This window comes from Manis javanica, chromosome X (assembly GCF_040802235.1).
Source record: "Manis javanica isolate MJ-LG chromosome X, MJ_LKY, whole genome shotgun sequence".
Taxonomy (NCBI): domain Eukaryota; kingdom Metazoa; phylum Chordata; class Mammalia; order Pholidota; family Manidae; genus Manis; species Manis javanica.
In genome coordinates, this window is record NC_133174.1 from 13,352,970 (window position 1) to 13,370,829 (window position 17,860).

General features: G+C 42.9%; 1 protein-coding gene across 1 annotated transcript in view; it reads right to left on the bottom strand.

Moving 5' to 3' along the window:
* Positions 1-15,763, bottom strand: part of MAP3K15 (mitogen-activated protein kinase kinase kinase 15) — a 129,443-nt gene extending 113,680 nt beyond the window's left edge. The window contains exons 1-2 of the mRNA XM_037020484.1: positions 15,445-15,763; positions 1,589-1,728 (exon numbers count right to left, since the gene is read on the bottom strand). Coding sequence (XP_036876379.1) covers positions 1,589-1,728; positions 15,445-15,763 — 459 coding nt within the window. The remainder of the gene's footprint in view (positions 1-1,588; positions 1,729-15,444) is intronic.
* Positions 15,764-17,860: the final 2,097 nt, after the last annotated feature.

A 17,860-nucleotide genomic window follows, 5' to 3' on the forward strand; every position in this document is an offset into this window, starting at 1 on the left:
TTCATGTGAAACCTTCATAAGAGTGTGTATCAATAACACCTTAATAAAAAATGTTCTAAAAACTAAACCAAAATAAAAAATAAAAATAAACCATGAAAATTCAATTGGAAGAAAAATTAAAGCTTATCTAGGTCATGGGACTTTCTAGAGGAGATTACTAAGGCACAGCTGAGGAAAGAAAAACCCATTGTAATTTCATGTTTCTCAGCAAAATATAGCTTAATAACATACCCTTTCACATTCTCTAATTCTAAATATTTCCAAGCATAACTACCTTAGTGAAAAATCAGTAAAAGAAAATTATCAATGTCTAAACACCTGATGTAATTTAGATTGGGAATTTAGCCTTTTAGGAAACTAGTCTACAATGTAAAATTCAACAATGAAACAGCCCCTTCTTTCAATGTCACATGAATGACTTCTCACAACACAGTGCTGTGCTATATGTACAAAGTACACATCCAAATAAAGTATATGTGCTATATAACACCTACAGGTTACACATTTGAAGCAGGTGGTATTTCTACCAGGAAATAATTCCAACTCATTACAGAACTGAGAAAAACCTGGTTGACTTTAAACCTCAAACACAAACAAAAATGAACAACTTCACCATCACAAAATTGTGCTATTTGTAAACTAGGGACTTTGAATGCTAAAGGAGCTGCACATTTAGAAATGATGTCCATGAAAGCTAACTCTGAACCCCTGGTTCTCAGATTCAAAAAGACATATGCACCCCTGGCTGCACAATTGGGAGATTAAAAAATCCCCGAGAGAGGGTGACTTAATTGGTCTGGGATATGGCCTGGGTGCTGAGATATTTGTAAGCTCTCCAAGTGATTTTATGGCTCACTCAAGGTTGAGTAACTCTGCTGTGAACAAACTAACTTTTTTTTCCTGAAATGATTTAACTCGGACCAGGATTTCTGATATTAAGATTGCCAACAATATTAAATCATAGCTGAATTTTGTAGTAACTCACCTTAGACATTTCACATTTTGCAAATTTGAATATTTTAAAAGTACTATGTTACCCAAAAGAGCAGTTGTATCCAATGTGCAAAAATACATTTTAAAAACTCTCAATAATTACTGAGTTGTGCATGAACATTCAAGTTTTCAGTTTTGCTCTGCATTAAGAAGGAAAAAAAATCACAGATTAAATAATGATTCTATCTATGCTAAAACTTTCTGCCCATTTAGAACTGTTAAATGTCTCATTATCATTCAAGTTGAGAAAGGATTTTTTCACTGCATTGGTTTGGACCAAATTGCCCACTAAAGGATTCAGAGTGGTGTGTTTGCTTCAGTGGAGACTCACAGACGTTTTTGCCTTCATTTCCCTAATGAGCATGGAAATGTTCAAGTGGCTGCAAATGCTCATCTGCAGCACATATATCCACACAATGACCAGGAAGTCAGTCATTTGTGTGAGCCAGAACCTGTGCTGGGAAAGAAGGAACTGCACAAGCACATCTCTGTTTTCTCCAAACTCCTTTGCCACACACACATACATTTCAACTGAACATATCATACTCCTTTCCCCAAATGAGGTGCTCAGGAGAAGGTGAACACTACCCTTTACCTTCAATGAAAGAGCAGTGTCAGCATCCATGTTATGGTACAGGATCACGTTATTGATCATGTTAAAGCTTTCTCGGACTCCAAGATGGTAGAAGAGCAAAGGCTGTCTGGAGACATCACTCATGTCCACCACGGCAATATCTGAAAGAACAAGGGAAGAACAGGGTGTGTGGGGAGAGGTGATCTGTCAAACTACTTCCTGATGGTCACTAATAGGGAGCTACTGTACTCTGTATGTCTACCATCAGCCTTTCAGATAAAGTAGAAAGGGCCAATTTGATTAAAATTACCCCATGAGCTGTGGAAGAAAAGCCACAAGTATTTAAAAAAATAACCAAAAAACTAAAAACTCTTCCTCTTCAAAGTGCTGGGAAAGTAGCCTCACTTAGCAATTGCTGGTGGATTATTTTTAGCATTATTTTTATGAATAAATATAACCAAAGAATATGTTTAGCTTGTATACAAAGTATTAAGTATGATGAAATGAATACCCACATACCCACCATGCAGCTCAAGGCACAGAGCATCTTCTGTCCTGTCAGAGCCCCATGTGCCTTTTCCTAATAACATCTTTCCCCTGCTCACAGAACACCACTATCCTGATCTCTGTAGTTATCAGTGCCCTACATATATATGTATACATGTACATGCATATTATAGTCATAATGTATGAATTCTTCAACAGTACACTTTCCAGTTTTGTGTCATTGTACTTTATATAAATAGTATCAGCATATGTCTTCTTTGATTTGCTGTTTTTGGTGTGATACCACCAATTTGTTATGTCTAGCTATAGTTCATGCATTCAGCCCAGGATTCTGTTTTATGGTGATTAGACTACAATTTCTTTATCCATCCTGTCTGGTGACATTTTATTTTTTCTTTTTCCTATTGCAAACTGCCATAATGAACATCCCTGTGTCATGCCCTGTGGACAAGATCACATGTCCACCATGATCTTGACAAAGTAGGTCTAATTCTCCTGGAGTTGTGTCCCATAATGACCTATTCAAAACAGGATGGCAACATATACCACCAATAAAGAGCATGCTTAAATTTGTCTACTGTGTCAGACATGACTTCAAAACTTGTCATTTTTGAGAGAGTATACAAGGGCCAAGTTTGACAGGACCTTTCTTATCATGTGCAAAGATCTTGGAAAGGAATGTCCAATCTCATGCTCACACTGCTGTGACTCATAGGAAGTCACAGAAAATCCCAGTGAAAGAGAACCAAGGCAAGGTGAATGGGCTAGTGAAGGAAGAAACAAGAAGGCAGGCAGAAGCCACATCAGCACCAGGCACTGCTGGCAGAGGCACTGGGAGACCAGAGCCCAAGCGTCAGGAAGCCCTGGGTGGGCCTTTTATTCTCTAATTTATGGAATGCCTGCTATATGCCAGGCATTGTGCTGGGACCCAGGGACAGAAGTGTAATAAACAAGGCATAATCCCTTTCCTCCAAAAAACGTATAATATGATGGGGGTGACAGGAAGGAAGGGGTGGTTGGAATCATGGTGAGGAGGGCTTAAGTCAGGGACAGTGACAGACACACCTCCTAGGAGAGCACCTAGGCCACACTCAGGTGGGGAGTGGTCAGGGAAGGCCTGGAGAAAGTGGTATCTAGGACCTGACAGTCTCTAAGAGTTAGGCAGGCAAATTAGGTGAGGATGAAGGTATGGAAAGGGGAGGAAAGAGTGCTGTAGAAAGAGAAGACAGTAAGTGCAAAGGGCCAGTGGTCAGATGGGCTGTAATTATTAGAGCCACTGCAAATAATTTCATGGGACCAGAACACCCAAGGAGGTGCAGCAGGCAGTGAGTGGGTCCGAAGGCCATGTCAAGAGGTCCGGACTCTACTTTGAGACAATGGGAACGCTATGGCTTTTTTTTTTAAGCTATGGTTTTGTTTTGTTTTTTACTTTTTATTCGGGAAAATTACAAATACATACAAAAGCAGACAGAATAGTATAATGAAACCCCTGTACCCTTCACTTCCCTCAACAATCATCAACTCACAGCCAGCCCTGTTTTATCTTTACTGCCATCCAGCCACCCCATATGATTTTGAAGCAAATACTGGATATCATACTATTTCCTCTCCAAGTATTTCAGTACATATCACTAAGCAGTGAGAACTCAAAGAAAAAGAATAACCTTAGTATCAATGTCTCAACTAAAATTTTTTAAGAAAGCAATCATCAGGGGCTTTAAACAGGAGACTATCATATCCCAATTCCCCCTTTAGAGGTTGTTGTGCAAGAAAAGACAAATGCATATGCTGAGGACGCAGCCTGGTTAATTTATCTCAAATCGGTAACTGTTCTCCACAGACGTTTGCTTGGAGTAAAAAATCACACTGCAGCTGAATAAATTAGACAGTCTGCCTATATGATTGCTCCCTGGACCTTATTACCTACCTACTCAAATGAAAAAGAATGCCTTTCCTAGTGAGGTTATTAAGAAGTGGCAACATAGCTGCTAATTCCGAGGCCACAGGAGCTGCTGGAATTCATTATTCTAGGAAAGGAAGCAAATGGAAGACAGAGGGTGATGGGAAGGGGGAGAGGGCAGGATGAAGGACAGTAGCCCCCAAGTCATGCTGGCCATTTTTTGAGAAAACCTATAACTTGACAGAGTAGCTTGTCACTGAGTTGATTAAGTTTTAATCTGGTGACAGGAGTTCCTCTGCCTTCTCAACATTCTGTGCTGGGTCCTAAAACCCTGGCCTCATCTCCTCAGCTAAGGACCCTCTCTGTGGCTCCACCAAGGGCTGGGATAGAGACTTTACAGTGCTTAATAAACACAGGATAAATTGATATGGCTACTCAAAAGAATACAAGTCATTTAATAGGAAAATTGTTTCAAAATCAATGTTGACATTTTTGTCTGACATTTGTCACTCAGGCCACGAGATTGAGTTTGAGGATTTATATCACAACAAATTCAATCTTACTTTTAGAACTTCTAAGACACTAATTTAGCAGAGTTATAAATGCTAAATATGATAAAACACTTGGTTACATGAGGAATCCAGAATTTTTTCCTAAAGAGACCATAAGTTACCTAAAAGCTTCAACCATCATAATGGTTATCTGCTTTTCCATTTACATAACACTTCCACAGGTATCTTGGTTGAATTTCAGAGCCACTCTGAGAGCCACTACACAGGCAGTGTAGGTATTGGCTCCACTTTGCAGGTGGGGAAATGAAGCTCAAAGAGAGTAAGAAATTCACCCAAGGTCACTCAGCTGGGGAAGGACAGTCAGGGCTGGACCTCAGCAGGGTCCCTGAGCAGTCCAGTGCATGGACTGACCCCTCAGATAAAGCTTACTACTTTCCTTACTCACTTCCTGGAATCAAGCCACCTGAGGGCAAAACTGTGTATGTTTATTAAGCTAAAGCTTAGGGAAAGAGATCATAGATAAAAAACAAGTCATAAGGAGCCAAGATGGCAGTATGAGTAGTTCAGAGGAAATCTTCTCCCAAAAACATACATATTTTTGAAAATACAACAAATACAACTATTCCTAAAAGAGAGACCAGTGGATACAGTACAACAGCCAGGCTCCATCTACATCTGTGAGAACTCAGCATCACACAAAGGGGGTAAGATACAAGCTGCAGCCTGGCAGGACCCAAGCCCCCTACCACCCCAGCTCCCCGGTGGGAAGAAAGGAGTCAGAGAGGGGAGGGAGTTAAAGCCCAGGACTGCTAAACAACCAGCTCTAGTAATCCACACCGGGAGCACAGACACACGGTGCACAGAGTGCTGGATATTAGAGAAAACGGAAAAGCAAAACCTGCGAATGGGTCCTCGCAGCCGGCTCCCCTGAGACAAAAGAAAAGCAACTGCTTTTTGAAAGTCTTAAAGGGACAGGGACCTCACAACTGGACGAAATCGTCCTGGCACACTCAGCCCAGCAGCTGGGAATCCCAGGGAACTCTAGGCAACCTAACTTCCTGGGTGGCAGCGCAGCTCTGAAGCCCCTCAAAGCGATAAGCAGCATGCCAGTTGTTCCCCAGGCTGGTGTGGACCCCGACACACCAGCCCAGTAGTGGGAGAGTGGCCACGTGAACCAGCAGTGGCGGTGGTGACGGAGCAACCCGGGAGCAGCCATACCACCAGCACCAGCTCAGAATCTCTTCCCAGCACAGAGCCGTCCGGGCCAGACCCAAAGGCCACTGCCAGCATGCAGCTGCCCGGTGGAGGCACCACTCTCACAGGAGAACACACCCAGAATGCCTGCCACTCCCAGCAGGGGTCTGCGCTACCCTGACGGAGATCCTGCCCACAGCAGCGTAGGGGATTAACCTGGAGGCTGCTCCAGGAGCACTGACACAGGCAGCGGAGAAGGGCAAGGCAACCAGCAAGCAGGAAAGGACTTTGTTCTCCCAGCTGACACATGTGCTACCTGCCTACAGCTACCTCTATCACCACGAAAAGGCAAAAGAATTTGGTCCAGTCCAGAATTACCCAGACAACCCCCGAGAGAGGGCCTGGGGAGATAGATCTAACCAATCTCCCCAAAAAAGAATTCAAAATAAAGGCTGTAACCATGCTGATTGATCTTCAGAGAAATATGCAAGAGCTAAGGGATGAAGTTGGGAGGGAGAATACAGAAATAAAACAATCTCTGGAAGGACTTAAGAGCAGACTGGATGAGGTGCAAGAGACTGTTAATGGAACAGAAATCAGAGAACAGGAATACAGAGAAGCTGAGGCAGAGAGAGATAAAAGGATCTCCAGGAATGAAACAATATTAAAGAGAACTGTGTGACCAATCCAAAAGGAACAATACTCACATTACAGGGGTACCAAAAGAAGAAGAGAGAGAAAATGGGATACAAAGTGTTTTTGAAGAAATAATTGCTGAAAACTTCCCCAAACTGGGGGAGAAAATAGTCTCTCAGACCATGGAGGCCCACAGAACTCCCAACACAAAGGACCCAAGGAACACAACACCAAGACATATAATAATTAAAATGGCAAAGATCAAAGACAAGGACAGAGTATTAAAGGCAGCCAGAGAGAGAAAAAAGGTCACCTACAAAGGAAAACCCATCAGGCTATCATCAGACTTCTCAACAGAAACCTTACAGGCCAGAAGAAAATGGCATGATATATTTAATGCAATGAAACAGAAGGGCCTTGAACCAAGAATAGTGTATCCAGCATGATTATCATTTAAATATGAAGGAGGGATTAAACAATTCCCAGACAAGCAAAAGTTGAGGGAATTTGCCTCCCACAAACCACCTCTACAGGGTATTTTAAAGGGACTGCTCAAGATGGAAGCACTCCTAAGGCTAAATAGATGTCACCAGAGAAAATAAAATCACAGCAAAGAAAGCAGACCAACGAAATACTAACTAAAGGCAAAAAATAAAATCAACTACTCACAAAAGCAGTCAAAGGAAACATAAAATAACACAGAATAAAACACTAACATATAAAGAATGGAGGAGGAGGAATAAGAAGGGAGAAAAATAAAGAATCATTAGACTGTGCTTAAAATAGCTTAATAAGTGAGTTAAGTTAGACAGTTAGATAGTAAAGAAGCTAACTGTGAACCTTTGGTAACCACGAATCTAAAGCCTGCAATGGCAATAAATACATATCTTTCAGTAATCACCCTAAATGTAAATGGACTGAATGCATCAATAAAAAGACACTGAGTAGCAGAATGGATAAAAAAGCAAGACCCATCTATATGCTGCTTACAAGAGACTCACCTCAAACCCAAAGACATACACAGACTAAAAGTCAAGGGATATAAAAAGATATTTCATGCAAACAATAGGGAGAAAAAAGCAGGTGTAGCATTACTTGTATCAGACAAAATAGACTTCAAAACAAAGAAAGTAACAAGAGATAAAGAAGGACATTACATAATGATAAAGGGGTCAGCCCAACAAGAGGATATAACCATTATAAATATATATGCACCCAATACAGGAGCACCAACATATGTGAAACAAATACTAACAGAATTAAAGGAGGAAATAGAATGCAATGCATTCGTTCTAGGAGACCTCAACACACCACTCACTCCAAAGGACAGAACCACCCAACAGAAAATAAGTAAGGACACAGAGGCACTGAACAACACATTAGAAGAGATGGACTTAACAGATATCTACAGAACTCAACACCCAAAAGCAGCAGGATACACATTCTTCTCATGTGCACATGGAACATTCTCCAGAATAGACCACATACTAGGCCTCGGTAAATTCAAAATGATTGAAATTCTACCAACCAACTTCTCAGACCACAAAGGCATAAAACTAGAAATTAATTGTATGAAGAAAACAAAAAGGCTCACAAACACATGGGGGCTTAACAACATGCTTCTAAATAATCAATGGCTCATTGACCAAATTAAAACAGAGATCAAGCAATATATGGAGACAAATGACAACAACAGTACAAAGCCCCAACTTCTGAGGGACGTAGTGAAGGCAGTTCTAAGAGGAAAGTACATAGCAATCGAGGCCTATTTAAAGAAGGAAGAACAATCCCAAATGAATAGTCTAAAGTCACAATTATTGAAACTGGAAAAAGAAGAACAAATGAGGCCCAAAGTCAGCAGAAGGGGGGACATAATAAAGATCAGAGAAGAAATAAATAAAATTGAGAACAATAAAATAATAGAAAAAACCAATGAAACCAAGAGCTGGTTCTTTGAGAAAATAAACAAAATAGATAAGCCCCTAGTCAGATTTATTAATAGAAAAAGAGAATCAACACACACATCAACAGAATCATAAATGAGAAAGGAAAAATCATGATGGACCCCACAGAAATACAAAGAATTATTAGAGAATACTATGAAAACCTATATGCTAACAAGCTGGAAAACCTAGAAGAAATGGATAACTTCTTAGAAAAATACAACCTTCCAAGACTGACCAAGCAAGAAACATAAAATCTAAACAGACCAATTACCAGCAATGAAATTGAATTGGTAATCAAAAAACTACCAACGAACAAAACCCCTGGGCCAGAAGGATTCATCACTGAATTTTATCAGACATATAGAGAAGACATAATACCCATTCTCCCTAAAGTTTTCCAAAAAATAGAAGAGAAGGGAGTACTTCCAAACTCATTCTATGAAGCCAACATCACCCTAATACCAAAATCAGGCAAAGACCCCACAAAAAAAGAATATTACAGACCAATATCCCTGATGAGCATAGATGCAAAAATAGTCAAGAAAATATTAGCAAACCAAATTCAAAAGTACATCAAGAGGATCATATGCCATGATCAAGTGGGATTCATCTCAGGGATGCAACAAGGATGGTACAAAATTTAAAAATCCATCAACATCATCCACCATATCAAAAAAAGGGCAGAAATCTCATGATCATCTCCATAGATGCTGAAAAAGCATTAGACAAAATTCAACACCCATTTATAATAAAAAGTCTCAACAAAATGGGTATAGAGAGCAAGTACCTCAACATAATAAAGGCCATATATGACAAACCCACAGCCAACATCATACTTAACAGCAAGAAGCTGAAATATTTTTCTTTAAGATTGGGAACAAGGCAAGGATGCCCACTCTCCCCACTTTTATTCAACATAGTTCTGGAGGTCCTCACCACAGCAATCAGACAATACAAAAAAGAAAGGGCATCCAGATTGGTAAGGAAGAAGTCAAACTGTCACTATTTGCACATAACATGATATTGTATATAAAAACCCTAAAGAATTCACTCCAAAACTACTAGAACTAATATCTGAATTCAGCAAAGTTGCAGGATACAAAATTAATACACAGAAATCTTTTGCATTACTATACACTAATGATGAACTAGCAGAAAGAGAAATCAGCAAAACAATTCCATTCACAATTCCATCATAAAATTTTTTAAATACCTAGGAATAAACCTAACCAGGGAAGTGAAAGACCTATACCCTAAAAATTACAAAACACTCTTGAGAGAAATTAAAGAGGCCACTAATAAATGGAAATTCATCCCATGCTCTTGGGTAGGAAGAATTAATATTGTCAAAATGGCCATCCTGCCTAAAGCAGATTCAATGCAATCCCTATTAAAAGAGCAACAGCATTCTTCAATGAACTAGAGCCAATAGTTCTAAAATTCATATGGAACCATAAATGACCCTGAATAGCCAAAGCAATCGTGAGAATGAAGATTAGAGCAGGGGGGATTATGGTTCCCAACTTCAAGCTCTACTACAAAGCCACAGTAATCAAGACAAGTTGGTACTGGCACAAGAACAGACCCCTGGTCCAATGGAACAGAACAGAGAGTCCAGATATTAACCCAAGTACATATGGTCAATTAATATATGATAAAGGAGCCATGGATATACAATGTGGAAATGACAGCCTCCTCAACAACTGGTGTTGGCAAAACTGGACAGCTACATGTGAGAGAATGAAACTGGATTACTGTCTAACTCCATACACAAAAGTAAACTTGAAATGTATCAAAGACCTGAATGTAAGTCATGAAACCATAAAACTCTTAGAAGACAACATAGGCAAAAATCTCCTGAATATAAACATGAGCAACTTTTTCCTGAATGCATCTCCTTGAGCAAGGGAAACAAAAGCAAAAATGAACACATGGGACTACATCAAACTTAAAAGCTTCTGTACAGCAAAGGACACCATCAACAGAACAAAAATGAATCCTATAGTATGGGAGAACATATTTGTAAATGACATATCCGACAAGGGGTTAATATCCAAAATACATCAAGAACTCACACACCTCAACAAACAAAAAGCAAATAATCCAATTAAAAAATGGGCAGAGGTTATGAACAGACACTTCCACAAAGAAGAAATTCAGATGGTCAACAGGCACATGAAAAGATGCTCCACATCCTTAATCCTCAGAGAAATGCATATTAAAACCACAATGAGATATCACCTTACACCAGTTAGGATGGCCAACATCCAAATGACAAATAAGAACAAATGCTGGTGAGGATTCAGATAAAGGGAAACCCTCCTACACTGCTGGTGGAAATGTAAATTAGTTCAACCATTGTGGAAAGCATTATGGAGGTTCCTCAAAAAGCTCAAAATAGAAATGCCATTTGATCCAGGAATTCTACTCCTAGGAATTTACCCTAAGAATGCAGGATCCCAGTTTCAAAAAGACATATGCACCCCTATGTTTATCACAGCACTATTTGCAATAGCCAAGAAATGGAAACAACCTAAGTGTCCATCAGTAGGTGAATGGATAAAGAAGATGTGGTACATATACACAATGGAATATTATTCAGCCATAAGAAGAAAACAAATCCTACCATTTGCAACAACATGGATGGAGCTAGAGGGTATTATGCTCAGTGAAATAAGCCAGGCTGAGAAAGACCAGTACTAAATGATTTCACTCATATGTGGAGTATAAGAACAAAGAAAAAACTGGAGGAACAAAACAGCAGCAGACTCACAGAACCCAAGAATGGACTAACAGTTACCAAAGGGAAAGGGACTGGGGAGGGTGGGGGAAGGGAGGGATAAGGGGATTAAAGGGCATTATGATTAGCACTCATAATGTAGGGGGGGCACGGGGAAGGCAGTATAGCACAGAGAAGACATGTAGTGACTCTATGGCATCTTACTATGTTGATGGAAAGTGACTGTAATGGGGTATGTGGTGGGGACTTGATAATGGGGGGAATCTAGTAACCCCAATGTTGCTCATGTGATTATATATTAATGATACCATAATAAAAAATTTTTTAAAAAACCCATTGACGGATGCGTGGATTAACACAATGTGGTACATACATACCACAGAGTATCATTCAGCCTTTAAAAAGGCCATTGTGAGGCATGCTACAACATACATAGTCCCTGAAGACATGATGTTAAATGAAAGAAGCCTGACACAAAACAATGAATACTGTATGAATCCACTCAAATGAAATATCTAGAACAGTGTCTTGCCAATTGGTTTCAGCCCTGGGCAAGTTCACTATGGATTCAATGTGACCAAATAAAATGACAGTAAAACGTTCTTGGGGTGAAAGGGTTATACCCAACTTTATTTCCATGGCGGCAGGTCAGTCACTAAAATCTCACTCACTCAGAGTGAGTCTGCATGCAGCAAGCTGGTCTCTGCCTCTGGGCCCCTGTGCCTGCACTGCCATCCTCTGGGCCTCTCTGTCTGCACAGTAGTCCTCTGGACCTGTCTGTCTGCACAGCTGTCCTCTGGTCCTCTCTGCCTGCACAGTCGTCCTGCACAGCCATCCTTCAGGCCTCTGTCCACAGCACTGCCACCACTCCAGCCTCTGCTCTGCTCTCCTGCAGCCTTGCAGCCTTGCCACCGTGTCACCCAGAGCACTGGGTGGAGCTCTTTATATAGGGTCAATAGCAATGTATTGCCCACACATGTGTAGTGGTCTAGCCACCCGGGCCAGGTGAGAATCCTGGCCACAGGGACTTTCATTTTATCCACAAACAGGCAAATTCATAGAGACAGAAAATAGAATAGAATAGTGGTTACAAGTGAGGAGTGGCAAAAATAGGATAGGATAGTGGTTACACTTGAGGAGTGGCAAATTTCTGTTTAAGGGGTGCAGAGGTTCTGTTTGGGATGATGAAAAGGTTCTGTAGAAGGATACTGTTGGTTACTCAGCAGGGCAAATGTACTTAATGCCACTGAAACACATTATTACCCAGCTTGTTATCCCAGCAATAGGTCGTTTAATGTAAAATGACAAACTTTACATTATGCATATTTCAGCACAATTTTTAAAAATGCCAATGAGATGTTCCCCACCCCTCATGGCCCGTGGCTCTGTTCTTCCACAACATTGCCCACTTGTCCCTGCCTGGGACTCTGCTGCACCCCACCAGATCACTGGTGTCTTATAACCCCCCTGATCTAGACCCACACAGAACTGCCCAGGAGATGGAAAACACAATCCAACCCAGCCACGACTTGGTGCAAGAGCAAGAGGGAGGAAGTGCCTAACTTTCACATATTATGAGCTCACTGTGGATAAAGTGAGGGTTCCCATGGCCAGGATTCTCACCTGGCCCTGGTTGGCTAGCTCACTACACATGTGTGGGCAATATGTCATTATTGGCTCTATATAAAGAGCTCTTCCCAGTGCTCTGGGTGACACGGTGGCATGGCTGCAGGAGAGCAGAAACAAGAATGGAGTGGTGGCAGCAACGAGGACAGAGACTGAGATGGCTGCAGGGGTAGAGAGGACTGGAGGCAGAGACGGAGGATTACAGACCCACAGACTGTTGGATGCAGACATAATTCTAGTGCTCTACCTATTGCTGGGAGAACAAGTCGGGTAATAAACCCTTTCACCCCAAAAACGTTCCATTGTCATTCCTTGATCTCACTGAATCCACAGTGAACTTGCCTGGGGCTGAAACCCATTGGCAAGACACTCACCTAAAACACACTTGGGATGTGCAATCCTTCCCATCCTCTACCAGCATTTTTCTAGAACGGCACTCTCCCGTGGGACCTTCTGTGAAGAGGACAAGGCTCATGCTCGCTGTGTCCGTGGAGCACTTGAAATGTGGCTAGTGCAAGTAAGGAACGTATTTATCCTATCGCATTTTAACTAATTTAAATGTAAATACCCATCTGCAGCTGGTGACTACCATAGCCTAACACATGGGACAGTGGTTTTAGACCTTTTACAAAGTGCCAAAAGTGACAGATTTGTGGGGTTTTTTTTTTTTTTGGTGGAGATGTCAAAAACCTGTGAGTGGCAGAGATCAGGAAGGAGCTGGGGGTATTAGTTTAATCCATAAACCCACTTATTGGAGTTGCACGTATACTTTGTTAATCTTATGAAAATAATTTATTAGTTATAATGGTGTACTGAGAAATGATTTATTTAAGACCAGGCCAAGGTCAATCAAAAGGAGGTACGTAGTGCAGCTAGAAATTCTAGGCCATCTGGACCCACAGCAAGAAAAGTTGATGTGCCTGTTGTGCAGCTCTGGAATTGAAAGCCCAAGATTTCTGACAGACCGAACCCCCTCACACCCAACTTGAAGGGCTTTTGTTAGTAGGTGAAGGCTTGCTTCTCTCTCTCTCTCTCTCTCTCTCTCTCTCTCTCTCTCTCTCTCTCTCATGCACACCCACCTAAGAAGCAAAGCCACTGCACACCAGTTTGCAGAGCTGGCACCAGCAGGCAGGAGGCTACAGGTGTGTCAAATGGCAAAAGGGACATGTACCATTCAGAGAAGAGTCTCTTCAAACTCCAATTTCAGAGGAGAATGAACAGAAGTTGAGAGAAGTGAGTGGTTCTGGGTGAAGTGGGCTCCTAAACAACTTTTCTAAGGAGACTCTGTGCTGAAGAGTATACTCAGAGTGGTCAGAAATGTCAAGAAGGTGTTTTCAAAGGGCCCAGCTGCCAATCGTTTGAACAAGCCTGACAGCTGGCACTCTTCCCACTGGGGAGGATTTGCACCGCAGAAAACAGCCCTGCTGCTGCCTCCAGCAAAGAGTGGATGGTAACAAACCTAGCTTACTCCTTCAGTATGGTGTGGCTAGTAACTTAAAGAAATCCCTATTTACCTTCTGTGGATAAAGTGAAGGTTGCCATGGCCAGGATCTTCACCTGAACCTAAACTACTTGATGTATCTGGCCTGCTGCTAGGCTGCTTCCACACCCATAGACAATTAGCTATTACTGACTGGGTCACTATATAAAGAGCTCTGCCCAGTGCTTTGCACAGAGGCAGAGACAGAGGAGGATTACAGACCTGCAGACTGTTGGATGCAGACATAATTCTAGTGCTCGACCCACCGTGGGGAGCACAAGCCGGGTAATAAACCCTTTCACCCCAAGAACGTTCCATTGTCATTCCCCAGTCTCACTGAATCCATACTGAACTTGCCCGGGGCTGAAATCCATTGGCAAGACACCTTCTTACATGCTTTCAGGTCTAGGGTAGGCTTTCTTACTCCCTTTTGACCAGTGGCGAAACCCAGGGAATTACTATGTCACATACAATGCATATGAATGGCACCCAAATACAAGAGGCTTGTCAACACAGATTCCAAAGGTTTGGTAAGGAAAACAGCCAAGCAACAATCCATTCCACACCTGGAGAAACTTGCCAACCAATACTGACTTTAAGGCTGGACTCTTATGGCACACTTATTACAGAGAGCTTAGAGACTGGATGTCCCATTGCAGCAACGCAGGAGACCCTGAACCCCCAACGCTTGTGCATCATGGAATAAAATGTATTTGTCACACCAGTGGTAGATCACAGCTCCACTGTCAACATGTGTTGGAGGTAGTCATTGAGGTATGCAAAAGAACACAAGGGCATTTCTGAGGGCACCCCTCCCTACCTCCCATGCACGTACACATCCAATTGAAACACTCCAATTTCCACTCTTGGCTGCATAATGGAATCACCTGGGAAGCATTAAACAATTCCAAGGTCTCAGATTTTGATAACACTGGTTTGGGATACAGTCTGGGCATCAAGAGTTTTACAAGTTTCCCAGGCGATTCTAATATGAAGAGTTGAGACCCATAGTTGATAAGGGCCATGCCTGGAGTGAGAAAGTAAAAATGGGAGAACGGGTGGTAAGGCGGGGTGTTCAAGCATCGTTCCGACTATAGGCTGTTCCTCGGGTTGGCTGATATTTGAGGGGACTGAAGAATACAGAGACCTCAATGCCATGGCTTCTGTGTTCTTATCTGTAAAAAGGTACAATGCTACGTATTTTCCCCTGCCCCAAAGGACGGGGTCGACCTGTGGAAAGAGTGAGGAGCAACTAGGACCGGGAGGGCCGGCGCGACCACAGGCAAGAGGGCAAGGAGGCGGGTGGGAGGGGTGGGGCGAAGGGCCCCCGCCTCACCTGCGTCGCAGAAGGCGTCCAGCACGGCCGTCTCCTCGACATGGAGCTCTTCGAAGGGCACGGAGGTGAGGTGGACGCCCTCGGCCTCACAAGCCTGCAACAGGCACTGCCGCGCCCCCGCCTCAGGGCCGCCGGCCGCGCCGCCATTGGGGCTCTCGTTGCTCACGTACACAGCGCGCAGAACCCGCCGAGGCCCGTGCGCCCCGTCGGGCCCCGCCGGCCCCGCCGGGCCTTCGCGCTTACGCTGCAGCCGGCACGGCGGGACTTCGACCGCCGCCCGGAAAACGCCAGCCTTCGGAAACCAGCCGCCGCCCTCCATGCGGCCGCCCTGCGTCCTTCCTCGAGTCTGCCTTGCTGAGGGCCCCGGGTGTGGGGGAGGGGAGCTGAGGCGCTCGGAGCGCGCACGTGGCCCCGCAACGGGAGGTAGCTGCCGCCTGGCCGCCGCCTAGTGACGTCAGGGCGAGCGGCCGGCAGGGCACGCCTGAGGCGGGAGGCGGGGCAGGAGCGGACAGGGCGCCTCCTGTTGCCTCGCTTGCGCAGCTCCCGAGAAGGGCGGATTCCTGCGGATCAAGGTTTTGTGGCCATCCCGCAGGCCTGATCCACACCAGGAGGCCCCATTTTTTCCCTCTGAACAATTTGAGGCTTTTCAGGGAGAGTAAAATCTCAGAGCGCTGGTTGGATGTAATTCAATTCCAAACCCAATACAGACGTGATGTTAAATTAAGGCAGAACTGAGCTAGATGCTTATTTAAAACGCCTCTGATTTTGTACCCCTTGTCCAGTGCCAGGACATGGCCCTCCTGAGCCCAGTCCTGGAGGCCCACTCATCCTTACACTGTGCCCTTGACAAAACACCAGGATGCACCAGCAAAAAAAATTCTGTTTGCCTGGAAAATAGACTCCAAGTAGGCTGCCTGCCAGACCTAAGAAATGCTGTGAACCCAAAGGGATCTATCTGTACATCTTACCCACCTCACGATTTTAAGCCCAAATATTAAAAAGTATTTTTTTACTTTTTAATACAGATAGTACATGTATTTAAGAGATAGGATGCATTGGACATTGTCACAAGGTTTTTGGTTTTTCACTTTTAATAACAGTTTTGAGATATAATACAAAAGCCATTTAAGTGGTTTTTAGTATATTGAGTTGAGCAGCCATCACCACACAGTTTTAAAGCATTTTTATCACCTCCCCTCAAAAGACCCAGTGCCCCTTAGCAGTCATCAGGCTGCATCCACAGCCTGCCAACACCCCTCAGACTCTTAGCAACCACCAATCTTTCTGTCTTTATAGATTCACCTATTCCAGACATTTCACATAAGAGGAATCATCCAACGTGTGGGCAGACGTTTGTCTTGAGCATATACCTAGTAATGGCACTTCTCAGTTATATAGAAGCTCTGTGTTTACCTTTGGAGAAACTGCCACTGTTTTCTAAAATGGCTCCGCCATTTTACATTCCCACCCAGGGCAGAAGGGTTCCCATTTCTCCACCCTCTCACCAACACTTGCTACTGTCTTCTTGATTACAGCCATCCTAGTAGGTGTGAAGTGGTGTCACCCTGTGGTTTTGATTTGCATTTCCCTGATGACTAATGATTTTGAGCATCTTGCCATGTGTTTATTCCCTATTTGTGTAACTTCTTTGGAGAAATGTCCATTTGGGTCCTTTGCCCATTTTAAAATTAGGTATTTTGTCTTTTCATTGAGATGTAAAAGTTCTTTATATGTTGTAGATACATGTCCCTTGTCAGATAGGTGATTAATGAAAATTGTCTCTCATTCTGTGGGTTGTCCTTTCACTATCTTGACAGTGTCCTTTGCAGCACATCACAAGCTATTTTGACACAAGCAGGATAGGACTTACCTTATAAAACAACACTTGGGCTTCTCTGCACGTTTCAGTAATAATACAGTCCATTTATTCACCCCACCCCCCAAAGAAAACAGAAACTGCCAGTATAAATCTTTGAAGACATCGTGCTCTAATTCCAGTCCTAGTAGAAATTAGGAACTTCACAAATGACATCAATGTGTGCCCTCTTTTGTGTCCAATAAACGGAAAATGGGTTCTGAGGAAATCTGTAGACACACACACAGACCAGAATTGGGAAGAGGAAAGCTAGGGGAAACTTTCAACACCAACGTTCTAAGATTTTTCTTAATATGATGCTATAAAATGACACATTTTCTTTGTAACCTTGCAATGCATAATAGCAATTTTCCTAATGTGCCTGTTCATCTGAGATTATTCCAATGACTGGCACAGCCATCAGAAGGGCAAAAATGTACATTTCCTAACTGACTGCCAGTGTCTAGCTGTTGCCCCCACTTCAGTCTTCCCACATTCCTTCCAGCTCTCACTGGCACCCTGCTGACTAAGATACAGAGGAGTTGTGAATTCTAGGTTGAA